This window comes from Fomitiporia mediterranea (assembly GCF_000271605.1).
Source record: "Fomitiporia mediterranea MF3/22 unplaced genomic scaffold FOMMEscaffold_7, whole genome shotgun sequence".
NCBI classification, from domain to species: Eukaryota; Fungi; Basidiomycota; class Agaricomycetes; order Hymenochaetales; family Hymenochaetaceae; genus Fomitiporia; species Fomitiporia mediterranea.
The window spans coordinates 3,297,698-3,317,450 of NW_006760392.1; the positions used below are offsets into that span (position 1 = coordinate 3,297,698).

Consider the following 19,753-nt stretch of genomic DNA (forward strand, 5'->3'; position numbering starts at 1 on the left):
TAATATTTTGTACTATACTTTTAATAACAATTTACCTCCTTAGTTTAACCCTCTCATATCTTATAATAATTTATAGTAATCTACACGTATTTAAAAAAAGCCCACTCTTATATTAATAACTTCTGTGGTTACATAGATATGAGACTACAAAATTATGTATATAAAGCATAGTGTAACTTCCTTTGTACACATTACACAGACTCAATTCTTGGATATACTGTAGATATATAAGCTCTACTATTATTACAGTATTAAGAGTTTAGAGTATCATAAATCTTAGTCAGAGGAAACTGTTGTATTTTTTATTATCAAATAGTACACAAATACACAAGTAATTGATACATTTAACATTGTATTTGTGTTATGAATGAGTTCCAACTAAATTTACATTAATTTTAAAGGAATAATGAAGAAATTTGGTTAAGAATTGAGTAAGGTACAGAGGAAAGTGTGTGCTCACTGTATGAGACAGTGAGCTCAAGGTGTGGCAGGTGGGGAGGGCACAGTTGCCATATAGGGCACTCAGCATACTTATTTTATTTTATTTTATTTTGACTTTACTATTTAAGTCTAGTATTAAGTACAGTTAGGGAGAAAAGCTCAAAAGGTACCTAATTAGAGGGACTACAAGGGTCTTGTACACCCTCTAATTAGGCCCCTTACAGTATGTCCCTCAGGTGAGTTGTGTATGAAGGTGCCAAGAACTAAACCAGTGTCATTTCGGAATGGTCAACTTACGTAATCGCCATTCAAAACCTTACCTTGCCCAAATCGCATCTAGGAATAAATGATGATTGGTAACGGCTATGATTATTATTCCTCGACTGTGGAGATTATTTTACACCTAACAAAGAGATTGTGAAGAACAGCCCATGCTTATTCCTGATAAAACTTATGCATCTAAGGTCATTTTCAGTGTTGTCAAAGAAGCAAAGTGTCTCACAGGGTCACAGCCTAAAGAACCAAGAAGACTTCTCTGCAGATACCGTATGAGAATATTTCATAGTACTTTTACTGGAACAGAAGAGGTAGAATGTGATTATAGTGCAGAAACATGTGTAGAACTTTACATAGCCGAGAATTTTGCTTATCATGGAATATTGCTAAGTTCTATATGTCCCTCTCACAATCATATGAAGGAAGACATAATCATCAAACTGCAGAAGATGTAATATGTAGAGTAAAGCCATCGACTAAGTTACACAAAGAAAGCTAGTACTCTAAGAGGCTGTACTTCAGGGAGACTGTACAAATCGCGAGTGAGGCCTGGGAACTAATTGATGGAGCGACACTCCAATGCAGATTCACAAGGCATTGTGGTGAGGGAGCAGAGCCAAGAACTCGGTGTTAGTTGTAGTCATCTTCTTCCCTTCATTCAGACAATGATGCAATGACAAGATTCTACGAAAGTTAGTGCTGGATGCCAGTGACAGAAAACTTGACAATGACGACGATGGAGGCGCATATATATGAAGCCTTAGTGGTGGATTGATGGGGCGGGAATAGCCGAGCAAGCCAAGATGCACAGCTTTCGTCAATTGCTCCGCGTCAGGTCTCTCGCTCGCTCTCTTTCTTCGCCCTTCACCGCCGTCTTGCTCTGCGACGTTCCGGACAACATAGGCAAGGGCGCTGCCAATGATACTTGCTGAACGCCTAATGTTCGACGTCTAATTTGTCCTCCGTCTCTTGCGCTTCAGCTTTGCTAGTACCAGATAATCTTTATCGGTGTACAGTCATGGCACCTAAACGCAACTTATTTCTTCACCTCTCGGCTCTCTCCGATACCGAATTTGCCACCTATGTTGAAGCACTACAGGATATTATGGATGCTGATGATGGCGATGGTGGTAAACCGATGTTGTCGGACGAAGAGTTTGAAGGCCGGCGAGTCAGCATTCCTGTAGTACGAGCATGGATGAAGGGTCGTTTCCGAGACCTTGGCTCTGCCGAGATCGACAAGGTAAGCAAATACTACACTGTCCAGTTACCGGCTATTTGAATTCTAAGCTCTTGGAATGGTTCAGGTCTTGCAACTCTTTGCATCACTTACACCGCAGAAGGAGATGTCGGGTGGACAGCTTCTGGCCGCATTGCGTCTCCTCATGCACGCTCGACATGGTCAAGAGATCTGCGAGGGAAATGTCTTTGTCCAAGGTGTGTCGTAACGTGAATTACTTGAATTAGGCGCAGTCTAACTATGTTTCATTGTGTATAGCGGATCCCTCGTCCCCAGCAACATCTCGTATCTCTCCATCGTCTTCCAGTGCCAGGACTATGGTCCGAACGGACTTTCCCACAACTGATGCTCCGCCTTCGCCTCCAAAGACGGTACCTGCAAATCTGAATCCGTTTTTTCAAAGAACCAGACCGCCTATCCCTCCTCCAACCGACCTATCCACAGACCCCCGACGCGCATCACTGTCTTCTGCATCCGGTCTCCCTCCAATATCTTCCAAACCTCGCGTTGACGGAATAGGAGTCCCACCAGGATCAACAAATCCCTTTCTCCAACGCGCAAAGACGCATTCTGGAACCTACGAGCCGAATCCATCTGGTTCTGGGCGGACTCCTCCCCTTCCTCCGCGCAAGCCATCGCATATTTCCTCTTTAAATGCCTTCCCTAAACCTCCTCCTGTTCCGGCGAAGTTGGTCCATTCGGTTCCTCCTCGCCAGCCGAATTCGAGCGCCTCCGTCTCATCTTCCTCAAACTCGCCCCCGAATGCTCCTTCGCCGTCAGCTCACTTCGTGACTCCGCTTATGCAGCAGTCGCTCCTTGCCTCGCGTGTCGGCGCATCACTCAAACGAGCTCAAGACGAGGCCGAGCGAACACGAGTTCTCGAAGTTATTCGGTCTTCTGCTGACTCCTCGGTTTCACGTGACCGTACTAAGAGCCCGAGTCGCAGTCCAGATAAGGGAACACGAAGACCTGTACCTCGTCCTCCTCGAAAACCGACAATCTCCTCTGCAAAATCGGATTCAGGTGCACCAAGCGAAGCGAGTCTCGCGGAAGTAGCAAGCGCTCGGTTGACTGCGCGATCACGCATAAAGCCGACATCACCTGATCGTATTTCTATCAACTCCAGTTCGTCCTCGGAAAATGAAAATGAAAACGAAGGAGCGAAGACACCTTCAAAGGGGCGGCAATTGTCGACTTCTGAACAATTTTCTCCACCCCCGACACATCCTGCACGCAGACCTAGTGCTCGCTCTTCTTCCAGTCGTGGTCGACATGTTCGATCTCCGTCGTACCAATGGCATGGTAGTAACTACCCTTCGTCTGCTGCTACTTCACCTTTTACAAAATCATCCTCCGCTCCTGGTAGTCACGATAAACAGTCATCATCTCCTTCTCCCTCGCCTTCTCCAGTCTCTCCTGTAAATTCTCGTCCTACACGCTCGCAAAGTATGCATCAGCCCTCGTCTCCGTCGGATCTGACGAATACTTCTGTTTCTCTCTTACCTCCTCCACGACGTAAACGGCCCGAGAGTGCCCAGTTCCCGACGCGTCCGCGTGTATTAGATACCGACCATGACGTCTCCGGCGATCTCGACCCCTCTTCTCCATTCTCGAACTCCTTTGGCGTGCAACAACAACAATCTCGGGCAGGCGGTGGAGGGATCGTCAATAGCATGGCTGCACGATTCGACAAAGTATCATTTCAGCTCGGTCGGGAGAGTGAGCCAGAACGAGAACGAGAACGAGATAAGGGGGAGAAGCATAAAGATACCTTTGTGTCTCTTCAACGGACGTTTAGCGCTCTCCAACAGCGTGCTGAACCTGCCATCACACGTGCACGGTTCAAAGCCGAAGCAGGTATCCTCGCTCCACGTCGAGGTTTCGTACCGAACGGAAGAGACTACCACATGGCTGGCGAGGACGGGGATCGTCTCGTCAATCAAAGTGACAGCGAGGGTAATGGAGGCGGGATGGACTTTGGTGCTTCGACTGACCAAGATTATGAAGAGGAAGACGTTAGTGGTGATGAAACAATTCGATTTCGTGGTCGAAGCCGGAGTGAGAGAACGAAAAAACCTGTATTTGAGAGGGACGATTTAAAGCTTCCTGAGGGTGAGGGATGGACGAAATTGTAATATTTCTCCCATCGTTATAGCTTTAGTTAGTTAACATGCGCCAGTGCAATTTTCGATTTTATAATAGGACCCGCAAAACCTCGTTTTCCGGTTTTCGTTGCTGCAGATAGTGATAAAGGATGGTTATAGTACCAACCTATTTTTAATGTTGTGTTTGACAAATTAGTTTGTCAAGAATTGAGTAAAGGAGACGTCATATAGTTCGTTCGAGAAATGGAAACGTTGATAATGTATTTTTAATCGTCCTCAGGCACCAGTGCTTTGTCTTGCGTTAAAATGGTTATTGCGAATCCGTTTCATTGCTCGGCTACTTGCACACGATGCGGGCAAACACAAGAATATAAGCTGTAATATAAATATCGCATTCGACAGGATTTAATGCTTTCCCACAACCTCGGGGCGTGCACACACGGTCATTTATCTTATTTTCGATTCGAGGAAGTGGAAAGGTCCGATCCGGAAGCTATTGGTTTCATTGCTATCAGTAGTTAGTCATGTATATCGACTAACAAAGAGTTAAGGTTCTTTGACTTCTATTGTTCCATATGTCTTCCAGTCCCTCTACCGTCTTAGTATCTTTGTTTTGGGAGAGCGTATTTATGGCGTAATACGATATTCTGAGTAATACAACAAATATCGCACTTGTATATGTCACTTAAAAACAATAGAGCTATTCAACAACCGCAGTATACACCACAATCTCGGCTTAGCATATTATGGTAATGGTATCGAGTCGAGAAGCAAACACAACAGAACTCCAAAGATCGCTAAGAGAACCTACAATCGGAAAGAGACTGACCCAAGCAAATTATACAGAGCTTAATAATAGCGTCATGAATGACTTCCTCAAACAAGCACAACTCCAAGCGCAAGACCCATGAATCCTAGAGCGACACTCAGTATGTCGTTGAGCTCGATAGCAGTTGCAGCCGACTTGGCGAAGCTGTGCGCCGTGCTCTTCGTCGCGGTAGAAGTCGCAATCCGAGTAGCTGGCCTCGTGGGATGCATGGTAGAGCTCGCTTTGTTAACGGAGCTGCCACCCGCGGAGGCGACGTTCGTACGAGGGCCGCCAGCCACTGGGGGAGCACCAGAGGCTAGTGATGCATTAGTAATTCATGTGGGTAAAAGTAGATACTAGGCAGTTCGCCGCTCACCTGCGGAACACTTTCTCGCTCCAAGGGCCTGAGCCTGGGCTGCGGCAGCAGGGGTACAAGTGGTCTGAAGACATGTCATAAAGTCGGTCTTGAAAGTCGGCGACTTGCATACGCAAGTAGTATCGTCGCTAGTGAATTGTTAGTGTTCATGTATATACTTAGGATTATGCCGCAGCCTTAAGGCACTCACGCGTTGGCACATCCTGCTTTGGTGGCAGATGTCTGGGCACATTGGGCAAGGCAAGGATCGACAACGTCCGTGCTCGATGCGACGGCGCTCGATGTAGTCATGGATGGTGCAGAGGTCGTCGCCGCTCCCGCAACGGAGGCAGTGTTTGCCTGAGCATGTACTATGGTAGCGAGAGAAAGTACCAAAGCAGTGGCGAAGAAGAGAGGTGACTTCTTTGAGAGTAGCATTTTCGAAGAGGGTGAGAGCAGTAGACAGAGCAGAGTGGACAAATGCGAAAGCAGATAGAGAAGAGTGCTTTAGATGCTGGTCGCAGTGAAAGAACTACTGCTAGGGAAAGCTCATGCCTGGCTTCTTATATACAGTACGAGAAATAGTGGCTGACGGTCCAGACCAAGGCCTTCGGTGAAAGGTCAGCCAGACTAAAGTGCCAGCCTCGATAGAAATATAGAACTAAAATTGACGTCAGGTACTTGCAAGGACTCCTTTTCATTTTTGGAGCAGTATGATAGTCCAGGGAATTAGACCGCGAGCAGAGGACACGTTAGTTGCGACGATTGCCTACTTGACAGTCTGCTTTCGAGAGATCGAAATTTGAAAACACACAAAACACTACGAGTAAAGCCGAAAACGGCTGAGCACGTAATCCACTGACTACGTAATGATCGACGCAACTGATACACATTCTCGTTCTCTTTCCGTGTCTTTACCATGAATCAACCAACGCAAATTACGCAACCATGAATTCACCAATGCAGAATAATGATCACCTTTAGACATAATAATTATTTTCATACAAACGTGATTCCGCTTACGACCGGAGCTCTCTCCAGACGTAATCTGTTTTCCCTTCAACCTCTGCAATCCCGACTTGCCTACTCTCCAGGTCCGAAACGATGTAGTATCTGATCACTAAAGACATCGATTTAGATGGAAACGATTCTTCTTGTCTAAATTTACTTACTCCAAAGCAGACCCAACAATATGGGATGGTCATCGAATGGGGTTATTATACTGTTGAAGATGAGATAGAGGCGTCCAGGTTTTACCGCTGGGATCCAGTGGCTGAGTACGCTGGACGGAATGACTTGTGCTTCTTTCGGAAGAGTACGCGTTCTTCCGCCTTCGAAGTTCAACTCGATGTCTTTCAAGGAGGAGCAACTCTCTTTGGTTAAGTAGTAGAGTCGCAAATCATTTTGATACTCGACACTTATGTTGCAGTTTGGGGTTTGTTCCACTGCCTTGATATAATTTTCTAGATATTTCTGTGGGATGATGATAAGTGGTGAACCACTGTCTATTAGCGTCGAGTAGTAGCAATCAGTGATATTTTCGCCCTCATAGGCAAGTTTCATATTTAGAGGTAGAATGTGTGTTGCGCTCGATTCATTCATGGGAGCCCATATCGGGTCTCCCACTTCGAATAAGTCCTTGTCGTAATTACCAACATGAACCTCTCCTTGGACATATGCACGACTGGATGCCTCTGATGGAATTTTTAAATTAAAGCCAGCTATTTTGGATTTTGTGCCCAATTTCTGCACTAAATTGTCGAGGACAGACACAATTCGATAATCTTCATTACCAACAACCAACCCTTTTGTCCCTGCTGTCCGCCCGAAGCCGAGGATGCCTGCTAAATGTAAATCGCTGCCCGTAAAATGGGTTCTGTAATCATTTTCACTGACAAGCACAAATTCCTGTTTCTCGATTAATTCTTTTTTGGATCCAATGGACACTGCGCTCCTGTAGAGATGACCTTGGATGCCATCTGCTTCTTGATAGTCCATCATGATCTTCTTTTTGCGGTCCTTACCCTTGCTTGTCTTACTTTTACTGCATATTACTTTATAAATGTTTTCGCTTATCCATGTCACAGGGGATTCTGTGTCAAACAGCAATTGACATGGAGCCGTCGATGGATTTATCCCGAAGCATACATTCGCCCAGGGACGAACAAAACTATTGTATGTGTCGAACATGATCGTGGAGATAGCAGTAGGCTGCTTGTCGTGTGTGGATGCTGCCATGAATGACTGCCTCAAGTGATTTCCTTTGTTGAGAATACGACTTATTGAACCGATCCGCTTTTTCAGTGACGTCTCCATGTCAGTATTATGTGCTTTCTTAATCTCTATCTCTACCACGACGTGTGGCATTTTGACCGAGCCCGCATTCTCATCCCCGGAGTGCGTCGTCCGCTCGGAACACGTAGTGGATCGAGACTTGGCCCTGCGTGTTTCATCTTCCTTTATTACGTCCTCACTAGCACGGACAGGGGTGACTTTGGATGAATCACTCGTCCGCTTCGTGAGTTGGGCACGGAGTATATCTCTGGAACGTCTGTTTTTGCCGGCTCTCTTGGTATTTGAAGGAGATGTCACGTCTCTGCTGCTTGCAGTCGTCGGCCTGTGATGCGGCCTGTGATGCTGTCTTTGACCACATCCTAGGTTCTGATCCTTGCTCCCTTGTTTTCCACTCATCGATGGTTTTGCGGCAATACTAGTCAATGTGAGCAGGTGTAGGAGCTCGCCACATGATATGTCATATCCAATGCAAGCAAAGCGGAGAACATCAATCATGATGCATCGACCTTTTCACTAACTCGTTTTGGTCACCTTTGATCTTACTACTTCGCTTACATATTGCCGAATTCGAAGAAACCGACGTTACTGCATACGTCTGACTGGCCTAATAGGCCACGATAATCAGCAGTGAAGTATTGATAATAAGAGTAGGTGATATTTAAAAGGCTTACAAGCAGAGAGCTAATATTATTCGACTTTGCCCTAAGTAAATGATGCAGTCAACTGGTCACGAACGGCACGACGCTTGAAACCACGGATTTGCAATACTGACTGCTGCAGAGTGTCTCGTGCAGACTTTTTCTATCTGAGACTGCAAACAATTCAAAGCATACTGCAATTTGGGACGGAGTTACACACAGCTCTGGTGTCTTGTACTGTAAACAATACAATACTGCCGATTACCAAGGGAGCCGTAGAGGAGTGGGGAGGTCCTTTCCAAGAACGCGTTCAGCCTCGCCAATATCTCTGCAATAGATTATTATTATTAATGTACCATTCATGCCAGTGGAGACGTACCTGGGACCACGAGGTGCCCAGAATGAGCCTGTGTCCTTGATGGATAAGTTCGCAACAAAATCAAGCACCGAAGCGGCAGCTTCCGAGGGTAGGACGGCTGAAATAAATGCAAAATAATATGAATGAGCACCTGGAACGGATGAACTAACATGCGAAACTCACCTCCTCCGGAGTCATAGAATTTGTCAAAACCAACGTTCTTGGTCATATCCGTTCGCATAAATCCCGGCTAAATAATATTGTGTCAAGAATTTTTCTCCTATAACATCCGCACGGCATTACTGACATGGATCATTACAACGGCGACGCCGTCATCGACAAGATCGTGGGACAAAAGGCGTCCAACCATGTTAGCTGCAGCCTTGCTGGCATGATGGCCATAGTTGCCACCTCCTTCCTCTTTCGTACGAAGAGCAATGGAACCGCCTTCGGTCGTGATGAGGACGAGCTTTGCACCTGGGGCGAAAGAGTTCGACTTGCGTCTTCAAATTGATGGATCATCGTTAGTCAATGTAAGAAGCTTGAGTAAAACGAAAAGACAAACAGATGGTGAGTAAGGAAGACAGGTGCAATGGCGACTGTTTTATACATGTCGAGCTCATCAGCAAAACTCGGTTTCTCGAGAGTCTATGCATTAGCGTATCTATTTTAAGCGTGACAAACTACTTTGACACGAAGATGCCTCACCTCTGTTTTGAAAACCCCTGCATTGATAATTACGAGGTCTAGCTGACGGCCATCCAGGACTTTCACAATTGTATCACCTGCCTTTTCCTCTCCAACGTCAACGCCATCGATAACAGTAATATCATTCGGGAAATGATCAGGCGTCTGAGGTGGGGACCGCACAGTTGCGAAGACGTTTGAGCCGCGAGCATGTAAATTGCGAACAAGTTCGAGGCCAAGCCCTCGCGACGCTCCTACGACGAGCGAGGTCAATGGTGGCATGATTCAAAGTAGTAACGACCGTACGAACATGATGCGGGAAGTATGACGTCGAAGGATGTCGCGTGCTATTGCGCAAAGCGGAAAGCAGAATGCCATCCGAAATCCATCATCCATGTCAATGTCTTCTTGATAACCTATCACTATTTTCGATAAGATAGATGCGTTCTTCATAAGCATAATTCACGTCGTAGGAGAAGAGCAAGTCGCCAGGTACGACGTCGTGACTGCCAAAAGCAAAGTTGAGGAGTGACGTCCATGCTGCCCGACGCGTCTTTCTTGCTGTCAACCAGAATCAACCTCATTTACAGATAAAAGTCTTTCTCGTTCTCCGCTTCGTTTCTCTCTGCACTTGCCTCGATTATCTGTGCTTTAATATCGCCAGCCTCTATCCTTGCCTTGGATAATCCCTATGGTCTGTGCAAACCATTGTGCACTACGCAAAGTGGCGACTCTGCGTCGTGGCCTTCACACTTGAGATTTCTCGATTGTACAACACCCCAGGAATTCAAGATATCGGCGATATGACTCGCAAGTGCCTGTATTCTAACGTGGATCTGGTAAATACTCGGACTCTTCGTCTCATCGAACAGATGCCTAGCAAGGTCGATATTCTAGCCATACCTGCCTTGCATCAACAAAGCGCCATGCGCGAGCCATATAATGCACCAAGCCTTCACCAGGAAACCACCCTGTCTATTGCATGCCAGGAGAGTTTGACGTTCCCTTCTATACAACAGCAAGAGCTGCCACCACTTTCAAGACCAACGTCGGGATCGGCTCGCCACCGACTTTCTACACGCTCATTGTGGATACGGGCTCAGCAAATACGTGGATCTCTGCTCGGGGCTCTCATCCATACAAGCCAACAGAGACATCCAAGGAGTCAAACCGGAATCTAAGCATCAAGTATGGGACAGGGACCTTTCGAGGAAAACTGTGGTATGATCGTGTCACTCTTGGTGGACTGGTAGTTGAGAACCAAGGCATTGGTGTTGCCGACATGGCTTTTGGTTTCGAGGCCGATGTTGACGGGATCCTTGGGCTGGGTCTTGTAGAACTGACGAAGGAGTCCATCATTAAAGACAAAAACAGAGGCTCGGATGACGGGCCCGAGTCAATTCCGACCATCCTTGACAATCTATTTGCACAAGGAAAGATACCACAGAAAACAGTCGCGATTAGCTTTGACCCGATGTCGACAACAATCGAGGCGTATAACTATGAAGGCAGATTTCATGGCGTGCTGACGTTTGGCAAGACAGACCCGCAAAGATACTTAGGCAAGATTACCTATACAACTATTCCTCAAGGTAGATCGTCGAGTAAGCATTGGAGCTTGGAACAGAGAATAGTCTATGGCTCGCCCACCGAAGGCGTTGAGATCCTCAAGGATGGGATCGGGGTAATTGATACCGGTAGCTCGGTGGTCCATCTTCAAGCGCGATCGTTTGAGGAATACCGAAAGGCATCAAATGCAGAACTTAACATTATCAGCGGACTTCTATCCTTGTCCAACGACAACCGGGAAAAGTTGAAAAGCCTCTTCTTTGAGATTGGTGGAATGCACTTTGAAATTCCTCCCGAGGAGCAAATTTGGCCTCAAGCCTTGAATGACGTCGCAGGTGGGCCTCCGGATGATTGTTACATGGTGTATGTCGAGCTCGCCAGCGATTCTGGGATCGATATCTCACTTATAAATGGGTTCACTTGGCGTAAGTCATTCTTTGTCCAGAGAATTAAGGATGCTGATGGATGTGTATCTCTAGTTCAACACTTCTATACTGTACTAGATGCGGAGAATAGACGTATCGGTATTGCCAAAGCCGCATCCCGCAATACCTGGGATGGTAAACGAATATTACCATTTGACATCAACGTTCTTCCCAGACCTGTGGATATCAAGCAGACTACAGTAACACTGCTTACCTACTGCCTAATATTTTTTCGTTCGTACTTTGCTCCCTTCTTTCGAATCATATACTCTACCTAGCATTATGACGTCACGTTCTTTCGGGCTTTTTACAAACAGTTATATCCATACGATTACACGAGACATGCATGACGAAAGCATAAATATCCGAATTTCCCCCCAGCAATCGGAACGTTCATCAATACGTATACATATATCGTCACGGTGCGGACTTCGTCAAACTGTGGGGAGCGGCTCTGCTATTACTCCTTTCCGTTCCCTCGGACTCTTCGATCTCATATGGTGCTCCCCAGCCAGATGTGGTGTACGAGCCAGTGCTGCCAGCAATACAAGTGCCAGAACTCATGATCGAGAGATCGACCAGTTTCACTCCACCCATATCTGCACCTACTTTAGTATCCGTCCCGCCAGCCCGTGAGGCAGCTCCGCGAAGGTTGAGCGCGAGTCGACTGCCAACGATGCAATAGCTTGCGCGTAAGGGAGCAGTCAGACAAACTCCCAGGCCTGCGCGAGTGAGTGGCAAAGCGCATAGAAAGATGAGGTTGGACACTCCCAGTGCTATTATCAAATTAAGTCGAAATCTAGGACAAGGTGCGGTTGTTAGACGTACCAAGCATAACTGCATAATAGACAAAGCCATCTCGGATGAGAATTGTCAGCAGCCGATCGCGCGAAAGTTTATCTGTCAGAAATTGAAAGTACGATCATAATTAGTAAACCCAGCTTAAGCACGATAAAATAATGTGAGCCTCACATGAGCTAATAGCCTTTATGACTGTAAGCACGAAGATCGCTGTGTCGAAGACGATGACACCAGACCACGCGGGAATCGTGATTGTAGGGCTTATATGTAGCAAACTGCTATCACATCCGAGCAGAGGGCGAAGGCTAGCATTATGCGTCCGATGGGATTGGGAGTCAGATCTCAGTATGCCATGAAATAAGCTGAAGTACATACAGTTCATCGGAAATGACTTTGTTTGAGGACAATGATTCAACAAATAATTTTGATTAGCGTCTCGGAGGAAACACTTACAAGTAAAGTCTTTCATTATTCGGGACAGAGTTATAAGAATAGCAGAATCAGTTCCCTAACGTTGGGAGATTGGAGCTGAGCATGAGGAACCAACGTGCTAAGCGGAGTCAAAACGTACGAATGCAACTACTCCAAGCAAAATAATAATAATTCGTCTTCGATCCCATATGGCAATGGTTCGAAGAATAATAACGACTGCACATTATTTATATTAGCTATCATCCGAAATGATGTAAGGACACTTACTCTGAAGTGGTATCAAAAAGACCAGAGTTCCCCTGATGATTGACTTAGCAGGGGATGTTACGTCAAGAATGACTGGAAATACGAACCATACGGCAAGATACGCCTCAAATTTGCAACTAGACAAGCGACAAAGTGAGAAAAGAAGAAAAAAAAATGGCAAGCTCGAGCCACGAACAACTAAGGATGGTACTTAATAACGGTATTCTTCTTAGAGATAAAGAAGTACATACTGGTTCATTAGCATTGAGGTGTACAGAATCTTTACATCAGATGGATTTGAGTATGCACCTGACATTGAAAAATGGGTGCATAATGTACATACAGACCAACCAAAGAATCCCCTCAATCGCCACAGGATAACGGGTAACTAAGTACAATATTTTCCCGTGAGACCAGCGTGCAGGCCAGATGTAGGAAATCTATGCTTAATGAGTAGTTGAAAGCATACGGATTCACGAGAACAACAAGACCTCTCTGAAATCGACTTAGCTATCGAAGTAATAGGAAAACCAGATGACTACTTACTGGTCCATTGATATTAGGATGTCAAAGAGCATAGCTGTCACCGCAGCGACTATCATACTTCATTTCACACCATCGTTTGACATGGTTAGGTCGGTGGACATACCATCTATATACTTATTAATGGTGAAGTCAGATGAATAACCTTAGTTAGATATCAAGGCCACGCACCCTTGCAGTCTGTGAGTCACGAACCCCTTGATCAAGCAGTTTGAGTTGTTCCGAGAGAGGAAGATTGCCAATGTAATCAATAAGGCTCATGGCGAAATTTCAGAGAATGTGCAAAGGGAAATTGCTTTTATGGATCAAGTCTCCGAAGATTAGAACAGAGTGTGCTGTCCTTTGGGCCTTAAGTAAAGGTATTACAACTGAGTTGAATCATTTCAAACACAGTTCACTCTCAGCAAAGTTTGAGCTCTTCACAGAAGAGGATCGAGGCCGCCGACGAGGAAGTAAACATAACTCTTCAAATCAGTATCATGATCAGGCATCGCCGCATCGATTGCTAACTTTCCGCGCATGTGGGTAGTTTGTGCCTGATATCTCTCGAGTAGTGGCTGGTGTGAGTGTAATCAGCAAGTCTCAGGGACTCATCAAGTATCCACTTGGTCTTTATATAGCAACACGTTTCCATGTAAGGAATAGTTGCCGCGAAAGAACCCTTCATCACTACGTCTGACATCAATGATGGTGAATGGGACTACAGTAGGATGCCGGAGAACCTACGGCTGGCACAGCGTCCTTCATATATCAAGTTCTGAATCACTTCGAATTGCCAGCACACGCCTAAGAACCTATGCAGAGCAAGGAAACTTGGACCAGTGTTGAAATATATGGAGAGTATTGTACTGTGCAGTATCACTAAACATTTGATTACTGTAATGAGTTGTATATGCCCCAGTCAGGAGTCGAGCTCAATCAGTCCCTATTAATAAACATGCTACCTTATACTCTGAAACCAAGTGAGATGTTCAGGCAACCGTGTTAAATATCTAGACACTCGGAAAAACTTGCCAAATACCAGTTACCGGTCGTTTCGACCCGAATTTTAAATTTACCAATAGATTGACGCTTCATTGTTCGTTGGTACAGTACATGAACGTTTGGTCTGGCTGCTGACTACTGGGGTCGGGACGTATCAGTACCAGGCGAGGATCTGAGAAGATATGAAGATGCCATTCGCGCTGTCGGTAGTATGTTGTGACAGAAACAGCGACCTCTTTTCGACAACACGTTTAGATGCAGTTCACTGCGAGTCACAGGGAGAGAAGTTCATTGCTACACATACGTCGTTCAGAGCATGAACTCTTTTGCGTCGCGACAAGATGGAATGCTCCAAATACACGAGAGATGCTTTGCTCAGATTGCAATGCCGAAACAATAACTTCTGTGAGAATCGTAAGATCATAAAAGCGTTATACCAGTGTATCTATTCTATGATCCTAGCTTCGAGTATGCTAGGTTATCGCCGCTGCAAATTCTTCAGCCACGCTCATCCCATCTTTCAAAATTCCCGGCACGTATGCTATTCTGATAGGCGTCGTCAATAGTTGCAAATAATGAATCTAGTTGCTCAAGAGCTGCAATCAGGGCAGCGAGAGCCGACTTTCCATCTAAGAAGGGTATCAGCTGGCGTTGGCACGGCAGGCGACAGGCGAGATGGAATAGCATACCGTACATCTGCACCCTCACTTGAATTGCATTCTCTGATGGATGTGGAGCACTAAATACAGGTCAGCTTTTATCACGGAATAAATTAGGTAAAACGGAGAAGACGTGTAAAAAATAATCGACAATGAAAGTAGTTTGGAGGAACCGTTCCTGGCTCTCCATATGCTCTTTGGCGACCATGTTGCAATCTACCTTTGTCCTCGAGCAAACACGATTTGTGTAATAACTGGGGACCACACTGGGTACATAGCTTCCTCCATTAATGTGACGTGAATCCAACGTGCAACATGCGCTATGTATTTCCCACATAATTCGTGACAACGAGAGGAAACATGTAAAGGAGACATGATCGGAAGAAGAAAGAAAATCAAAACTGCTTAGAACGTGAGCACATACCTGTAGCCACAGAACTCAACGTCTGGACTGTTCATTTGGAGAGTTCAATAGCTTTGGTTGCAGTGGCATTACTTTCGCAAACGTACTTTTTCATAAGCATCCACCTAAGGGCATTTCCAATCGTATGACTCTCATCGTTTAGTCTGAAGGTTGCTGCCGATAGGTCGGGTGTAGCACCCTTCATCTGTCGCATAATTAGCAATACAGCATTTCAGAGAAGTTTGTCGAAGACTCACAATTGTGATTTTTGGCACTGACTCGGTCATGGATTTGGCGTTGGTCTAGAACAGACCAAACAATTTAGACTTTTGAGGCCTGGAAGTTCGAAGATGGATACTTTTACTAATTTTTCAAAGAAAGAAAAGGTAGCAGTAATCGCGAGAAGTTTTTAGTCTTCCTCCGGTCATGTGACGTTTTGTTCCGTGCGCCTCGAGGTTCACTTACTGTACTTTTAATTTTCCATAGACTGTTCCTAGTGGCGATTTTTTTCTTGTATAAAATGTGAAATTCGACACTGCTCCTCGACGTTTCCCGACCTGCAAGCAACATTCATGGCCTGTACTCGAGACTGCGGATAGTACTAGTACTCGACGAGGCGACTACGAAGTGAAAACCAGAAGGTAAGTTCTATTAATCGATTGTACTTTTCTTGTACTTTGTACTTATTAAATGGATAAATTTCTTGCTAAACTAGCAATAGAATAGCGCCCTATTCCCTAACCATTATTTTCCCACTCGTACCTTTCCCTTTTCTTTCGAAGCATGTGCTCTGCGTGGCATTACTATTATGTCGGCCTTCGTCAAACTGCGGTTGTGACCGTTATACGATCCGTTTTCGCCTCTTCAGACGCTTCGATCTCATTTAGGGCCCTCCGGTGAGATGAGACGCACGACGAAGAAGCGCCAGCAGGACAGGTACCAAATCTCATGTCCGATAGATCCTCACCACTCATATCTACAACTGCATTCGTACCAGTCCCGACAGTCCGTGAGGCAGCTCTGCGTAGGTTGAGTGCGAGTCGACTGCCGACGATGCAGAAGCTGGCACGCTGGGGCGCAGTCAAACAAACAGCCAGACCCGTGCGACTAGGTGGCAAGGCACACTGGAAAATGAGATTTGACACTGATAGTGCTATTCGTGGTTTGAGATACAGCAATTGTGGTTCGGATATTGTACGTACCGAGCATAATGGCGTAGTAGAAAAATCCATCTCGTATAAGGACTGCAAGCAACCGACTATTGTAAAGATTATCTGCGCGGGATTAAAATGTAATCGGAGTTAGTACATTTAGGTCCAGCTAAATAAAATAACGCGAGCCTTACACGAGCTAATAGCCTTTATGACTGTAAGCACGAAGATGGTTGAGTCGAAGGCAATAGTAGCAGACCACGCGGGAATCGTGATTGTAGGGTTTACAAATAGTGGGCTGCTATTACATCCGAGCCAAGGGCGGAGGCTGGTATAATGCATCAGATTCGGCAAGTGTCGGCTTTCAGTGTATCGTACATACTCATAAAGCTAAAATACATACGTTTCATCAGAACCGACTTGATTGGTACTTCTTTTAAGTGCTTCATTCCGGATAGCGTTTCGAAGAAAATGCTTACATGCAAAATCTTTTGTTATGCGGGACAGAGTTACGAGTATGGCAGAATACGTTACCTAACATTAGAATACTGTTGATAAGTATCGGATACTGACACGGCAAAGCAGGTCAAAAACGCACAGATGTAACTATTCCAAGCAGAATGAGGATTCTACGTCCATTGTCCCATATGGCAAGGGTCCGAAGAATAACGACAACTTCAAATAACTTGAATGAGTCCCTTCTCAAGATCAAGTGAGGCAACATACTCTGAAGTGGGAAGAAAAAGATAAAAGTCATCCTAATGGATGAATTAACAAGCTGCTACATTTAGAAACAAAGAATAATGCAGACCATAAGGCAATGTATGTTTCAGATTTGCAGCTGGACAGACAACAAGGTGAGAATAGTGCCAAAATGGTAAAATTTAACCACAGACAACTGGGAATGTAATTCAGTAAGGACGGTTTCTCAGCCATGAAAGAGTACATACTGATTCCTGAGCATTGATATCTACAGCATCTTTACATAGGATAAGTTCAATGGTTGACCCAACATTAAAATTGGATAAGGAATATACATACAGACTAGCCAAAGAATCGCCTCAAGTGCTACAGGATAGCGGATTACTAAGTATAATACTTTTCCCAGAGACCAGTGTGCCTCCCATATATAAGTTACCTATTCTAGATGAGTGGCTGAACACACAAGAGGTTATGAAAAGCAGGAGCAACCTCTCTACAATTGAGTAAGTTACTGAAGCATAGAGAAATCAAATGACTGCTCACTGGTCCATTGATAATAGGATGTCAAAGAGCATGACAGTCACTGCAGTGACTTTTATTTCTCAATACACACAATGTGGCCATGTTTAGATCTGTGGACATACAATATAGATACTTACGTTTGCTAAATCAGATAAGTTACTTTGACATGTAATAGAAACTGTATACCTTTGCAGTCTGTTGGTCACTAACATATTGATCAAGTAGTCTAATTTGTTCTGCGAGAGGAAAATTGTCAAGGTCGGTGATAACACTCATAGAGATATCTGAGCAAGAGTGCGCAGAAATTTCTTTCGCAGGGAAGGCTGTCGAGGGGTGGGGAGTGAGATATCCTTGAGGCCTTAAGTAAAGGGTAGAACTGTTGAGTAAAAGTTTTACAGACAAGCTTCGATCCTGGCTGAGGTCAAGGATCTTTATATATGCGGATAAACTCGGGCCTTGTAGAGAAACGTGTTCTATGTCAAGATCCGTTTCAGAAGGATATGTATCATCTATATTTGATATTGATAGTTATGATCATGGGCTGATGTAAGATTCCGGAGGAGATGCAACTAGAATAGCATTCACTATATAAATGCATCATCTTGAGTCTTTTATCCGCTTTAAAGCCTGTCCATAGCTCAGATATGTTCATGTTGAAATATGCTAAACCATAACAATTCATTGTGTTACACAGAATTTAATCACCAAAACATGATAAGCATTGCATCTGTCACAAATGGATTGAGCTCAAGCAGGTTGTAAGTCTTCTAAAACCTAGTGTAAGTTCAGCTTTGTCCCCCACTCGTACCTTTCCCTTTTCTTTCGAAACATATGCTCTGCGTGGCATTACTATTATGTCGGCCTTCGTCAAACTGCAGTTGTGACCGTTATACGATCCATTTTCGCCTCTTCAGACACTTCGATCTCATTTAGGGCACCCCGGTGAGATGTGGTGCACGACGAAGACATGTCAATAGCATGGGTATCAAATATCATATCGGATAGATCCACACCACTCATATCTACAACTGCACTCGTACCAGTCCCGTCAGTCCATGAGGCTGCTCTGGGCAGGCTGATTGCGAGTCGACTACCGACGATACAGGCACAGTCAAACAAACAGCCAGACCCGAGCGACTTGGCGGCAAAGTGCATTTGAAAATGAGATTGGACACTCCCAGTGCCTTTCATGGTCTAAGATGTAGCAGATATGATTCGGATATTATACGTACCGAACATGACTACATGGTAGAAACATCCATCTCGTATAGGGATTGTAAGGAGCCTGCTATGGGAAAGATTGCTTATAGGAAGTTAAAATGCAACCAGAATTAGTGAATTTAGCCTTGGCAAAATAAAATAATGCAAGCCCCACATGGAATAATAGTCTTTATGACTGTAAATACGAAGATGGTTGCGTCGAATACAATGGAACTAGAACATGTGTGAATCGTGATTGTATTTGGTCTGGATCAGAGCAACAAATGAGGCCTTGGAGGTGAATTTTAGAATGCTTTGAGTAATTGTAGGAAGTTTTCGTCTTGTCGTTAGTCATGTGGCTTGTTTGTTCTGACTGCCTATTCGAAATAGCAAACCTTGTTTCAACGACTTGCTCTTATCAAAGATATGTTTTTCTCATAGAAACTTGTTAAGACAAGACTACACAAGAGTATGTCTCAGATGATATAAACTACATTACAAGCAATGACGAACAATGATGGAATACCTTCCATCATACATTCTACATCTGAGACATACCTACATAGTATATATAGACTAACTAATCAACAGACAATGAAGCAAGCCACAAGAGAGCAAGCTGAGTCTACTATCCCCCCTCTTTGTGTGATCCCTCTAAGCCTCTCACTGTCAGCAACAGTATAGAGGGGACCTGAAGGCTCAGCAAGGGGACCCAGGTTACAACTATCCTACACAACAGAAATACAGAATGCAAGCACCAGAACATAGTTGGAACTCACAGAACAGACAGAGAGAGAGAGTGAGACAAGAGTAGAGTATATAGAGTGAGTCTAAGAGTACAGGACTACCTGGAGTAGACAAGATCAAGACTACAGGACCAGTCTGATCTTGTACACCTATATATACTAAACTA

At 44.8% G+C, this 19,753-nt stretch overlaps 6 protein-coding genes across 6 annotated transcripts; 2 read left to right on the forward strand and 4 right to left on the reverse strand.

Moving 5' to 3' along the window:
* Window positions 1–1,585: 1,585 nt before the first annotated feature.
* On the forward strand, window positions 1,586–4,272 carry FOMMEDRAFT_21224 (uncharacterized protein). The gene is made up of 3 exons (XM_007267880.1): window positions 1,586–1,960; window positions 2,025–2,154; window positions 2,216–4,272. Exons 1-3 carry the CDS (start codon window positions 1,736–1,738, stop codon window positions 4,090–4,092), a joined length of 2,232 nt encoding a protein of 743 aa, XP_007267942.1. The 5' UTR covers window positions 1,586–1,735; the 3' UTR covers window positions 4,093–4,272.
* Window positions 4,273–4,938: 666 nt separating this feature from the next.
* FOMMEDRAFT_29522 (uncharacterized protein) lies at window positions 4,939–5,663 on the reverse strand (the record flags this gene model as incomplete). The annotated part of the gene is made up of 3 exons (XM_007267881.1): window positions 4,939–5,186; window positions 5,247–5,374; window positions 5,437–5,663. 3 exons carry the CDS (start codon window positions 5,661–5,663, stop codon window positions 4,939–4,941), a joined length of 603 nt encoding a protein of 200 aa, XP_007267943.1.
* A 581-nt stretch (window positions 5,664–6,244) lies between these two features.
* On the reverse strand, window positions 6,245–8,015 carry FOMMEDRAFT_157756 (acid protease; the record flags this gene model as incomplete). The annotated part of the gene is made up of 2 exons (XM_007267882.1): window positions 6,245–6,345; window positions 6,398–8,015. The coding sequence occupies 2 exons, from the start codon at window positions 8,013–8,015 to the stop codon at window positions 6,245–6,247; spliced, it is 1,719 nt and encodes a 572-aa protein (XP_007267944.1).
* A 404-nt stretch (window positions 8,016–8,419) lies between these two features.
* Window positions 8,420–9,485, reverse strand: FOMMEDRAFT_87941 (NAD-binding protein; the record flags this gene model as incomplete). The annotated part of the gene is made up of 6 exons (XM_007267883.1): window positions 8,420–8,486; window positions 8,538–8,634; window positions 8,700–8,766; window positions 8,824–9,019; window positions 9,082–9,164; window positions 9,225–9,485. The coding sequence occupies 6 exons, from the start codon at window positions 9,483–9,485 to the stop codon at window positions 8,420–8,422; spliced, it is 771 nt and encodes a 256-aa protein (XP_007267945.1).
* Window positions 9,486–10,129: 644 nt separating this feature from the next.
* FOMMEDRAFT_135021 (acid protease) lies at window positions 10,130–12,878 on the forward strand (the record flags this gene model as incomplete). Its single annotated transcript, XM_007267884.1, has 4 exons — window positions 10,130–10,147; window positions 10,246–11,197; window positions 11,252–11,332; window positions 12,859–12,878. The coding sequence occupies 4 exons, from the start codon at window positions 10,130–10,132 to the stop codon at window positions 12,876–12,878; spliced, it is 1,071 nt and encodes a 356-aa protein (XP_007267946.1).
* Window positions 12,879–14,632: 1,754 nt separating this feature from the next.
* FOMMEDRAFT_109961 (RBP11-like subunits of RNA polymerase) lies at window positions 14,633–15,581 on the reverse strand. The gene is made up of 5 exons (XM_007267885.1): window positions 15,523–15,581; window positions 15,373–15,470; window positions 15,287–15,313; window positions 14,893–14,942; window positions 14,633–14,832 (listed from the first exon to the last, which is right to left on the reverse strand). Exons 1-5 carry the CDS (start codon window positions 15,550–15,552, stop codon window positions 14,702–14,704), a joined length of 336 nt encoding a protein of 111 aa, XP_007267947.1. The 5' UTR covers window positions 15,553–15,581; the 3' UTR covers window positions 14,633–14,701.
* Window positions 15,582–19,753: the final 4,172 nt, after the last annotated feature.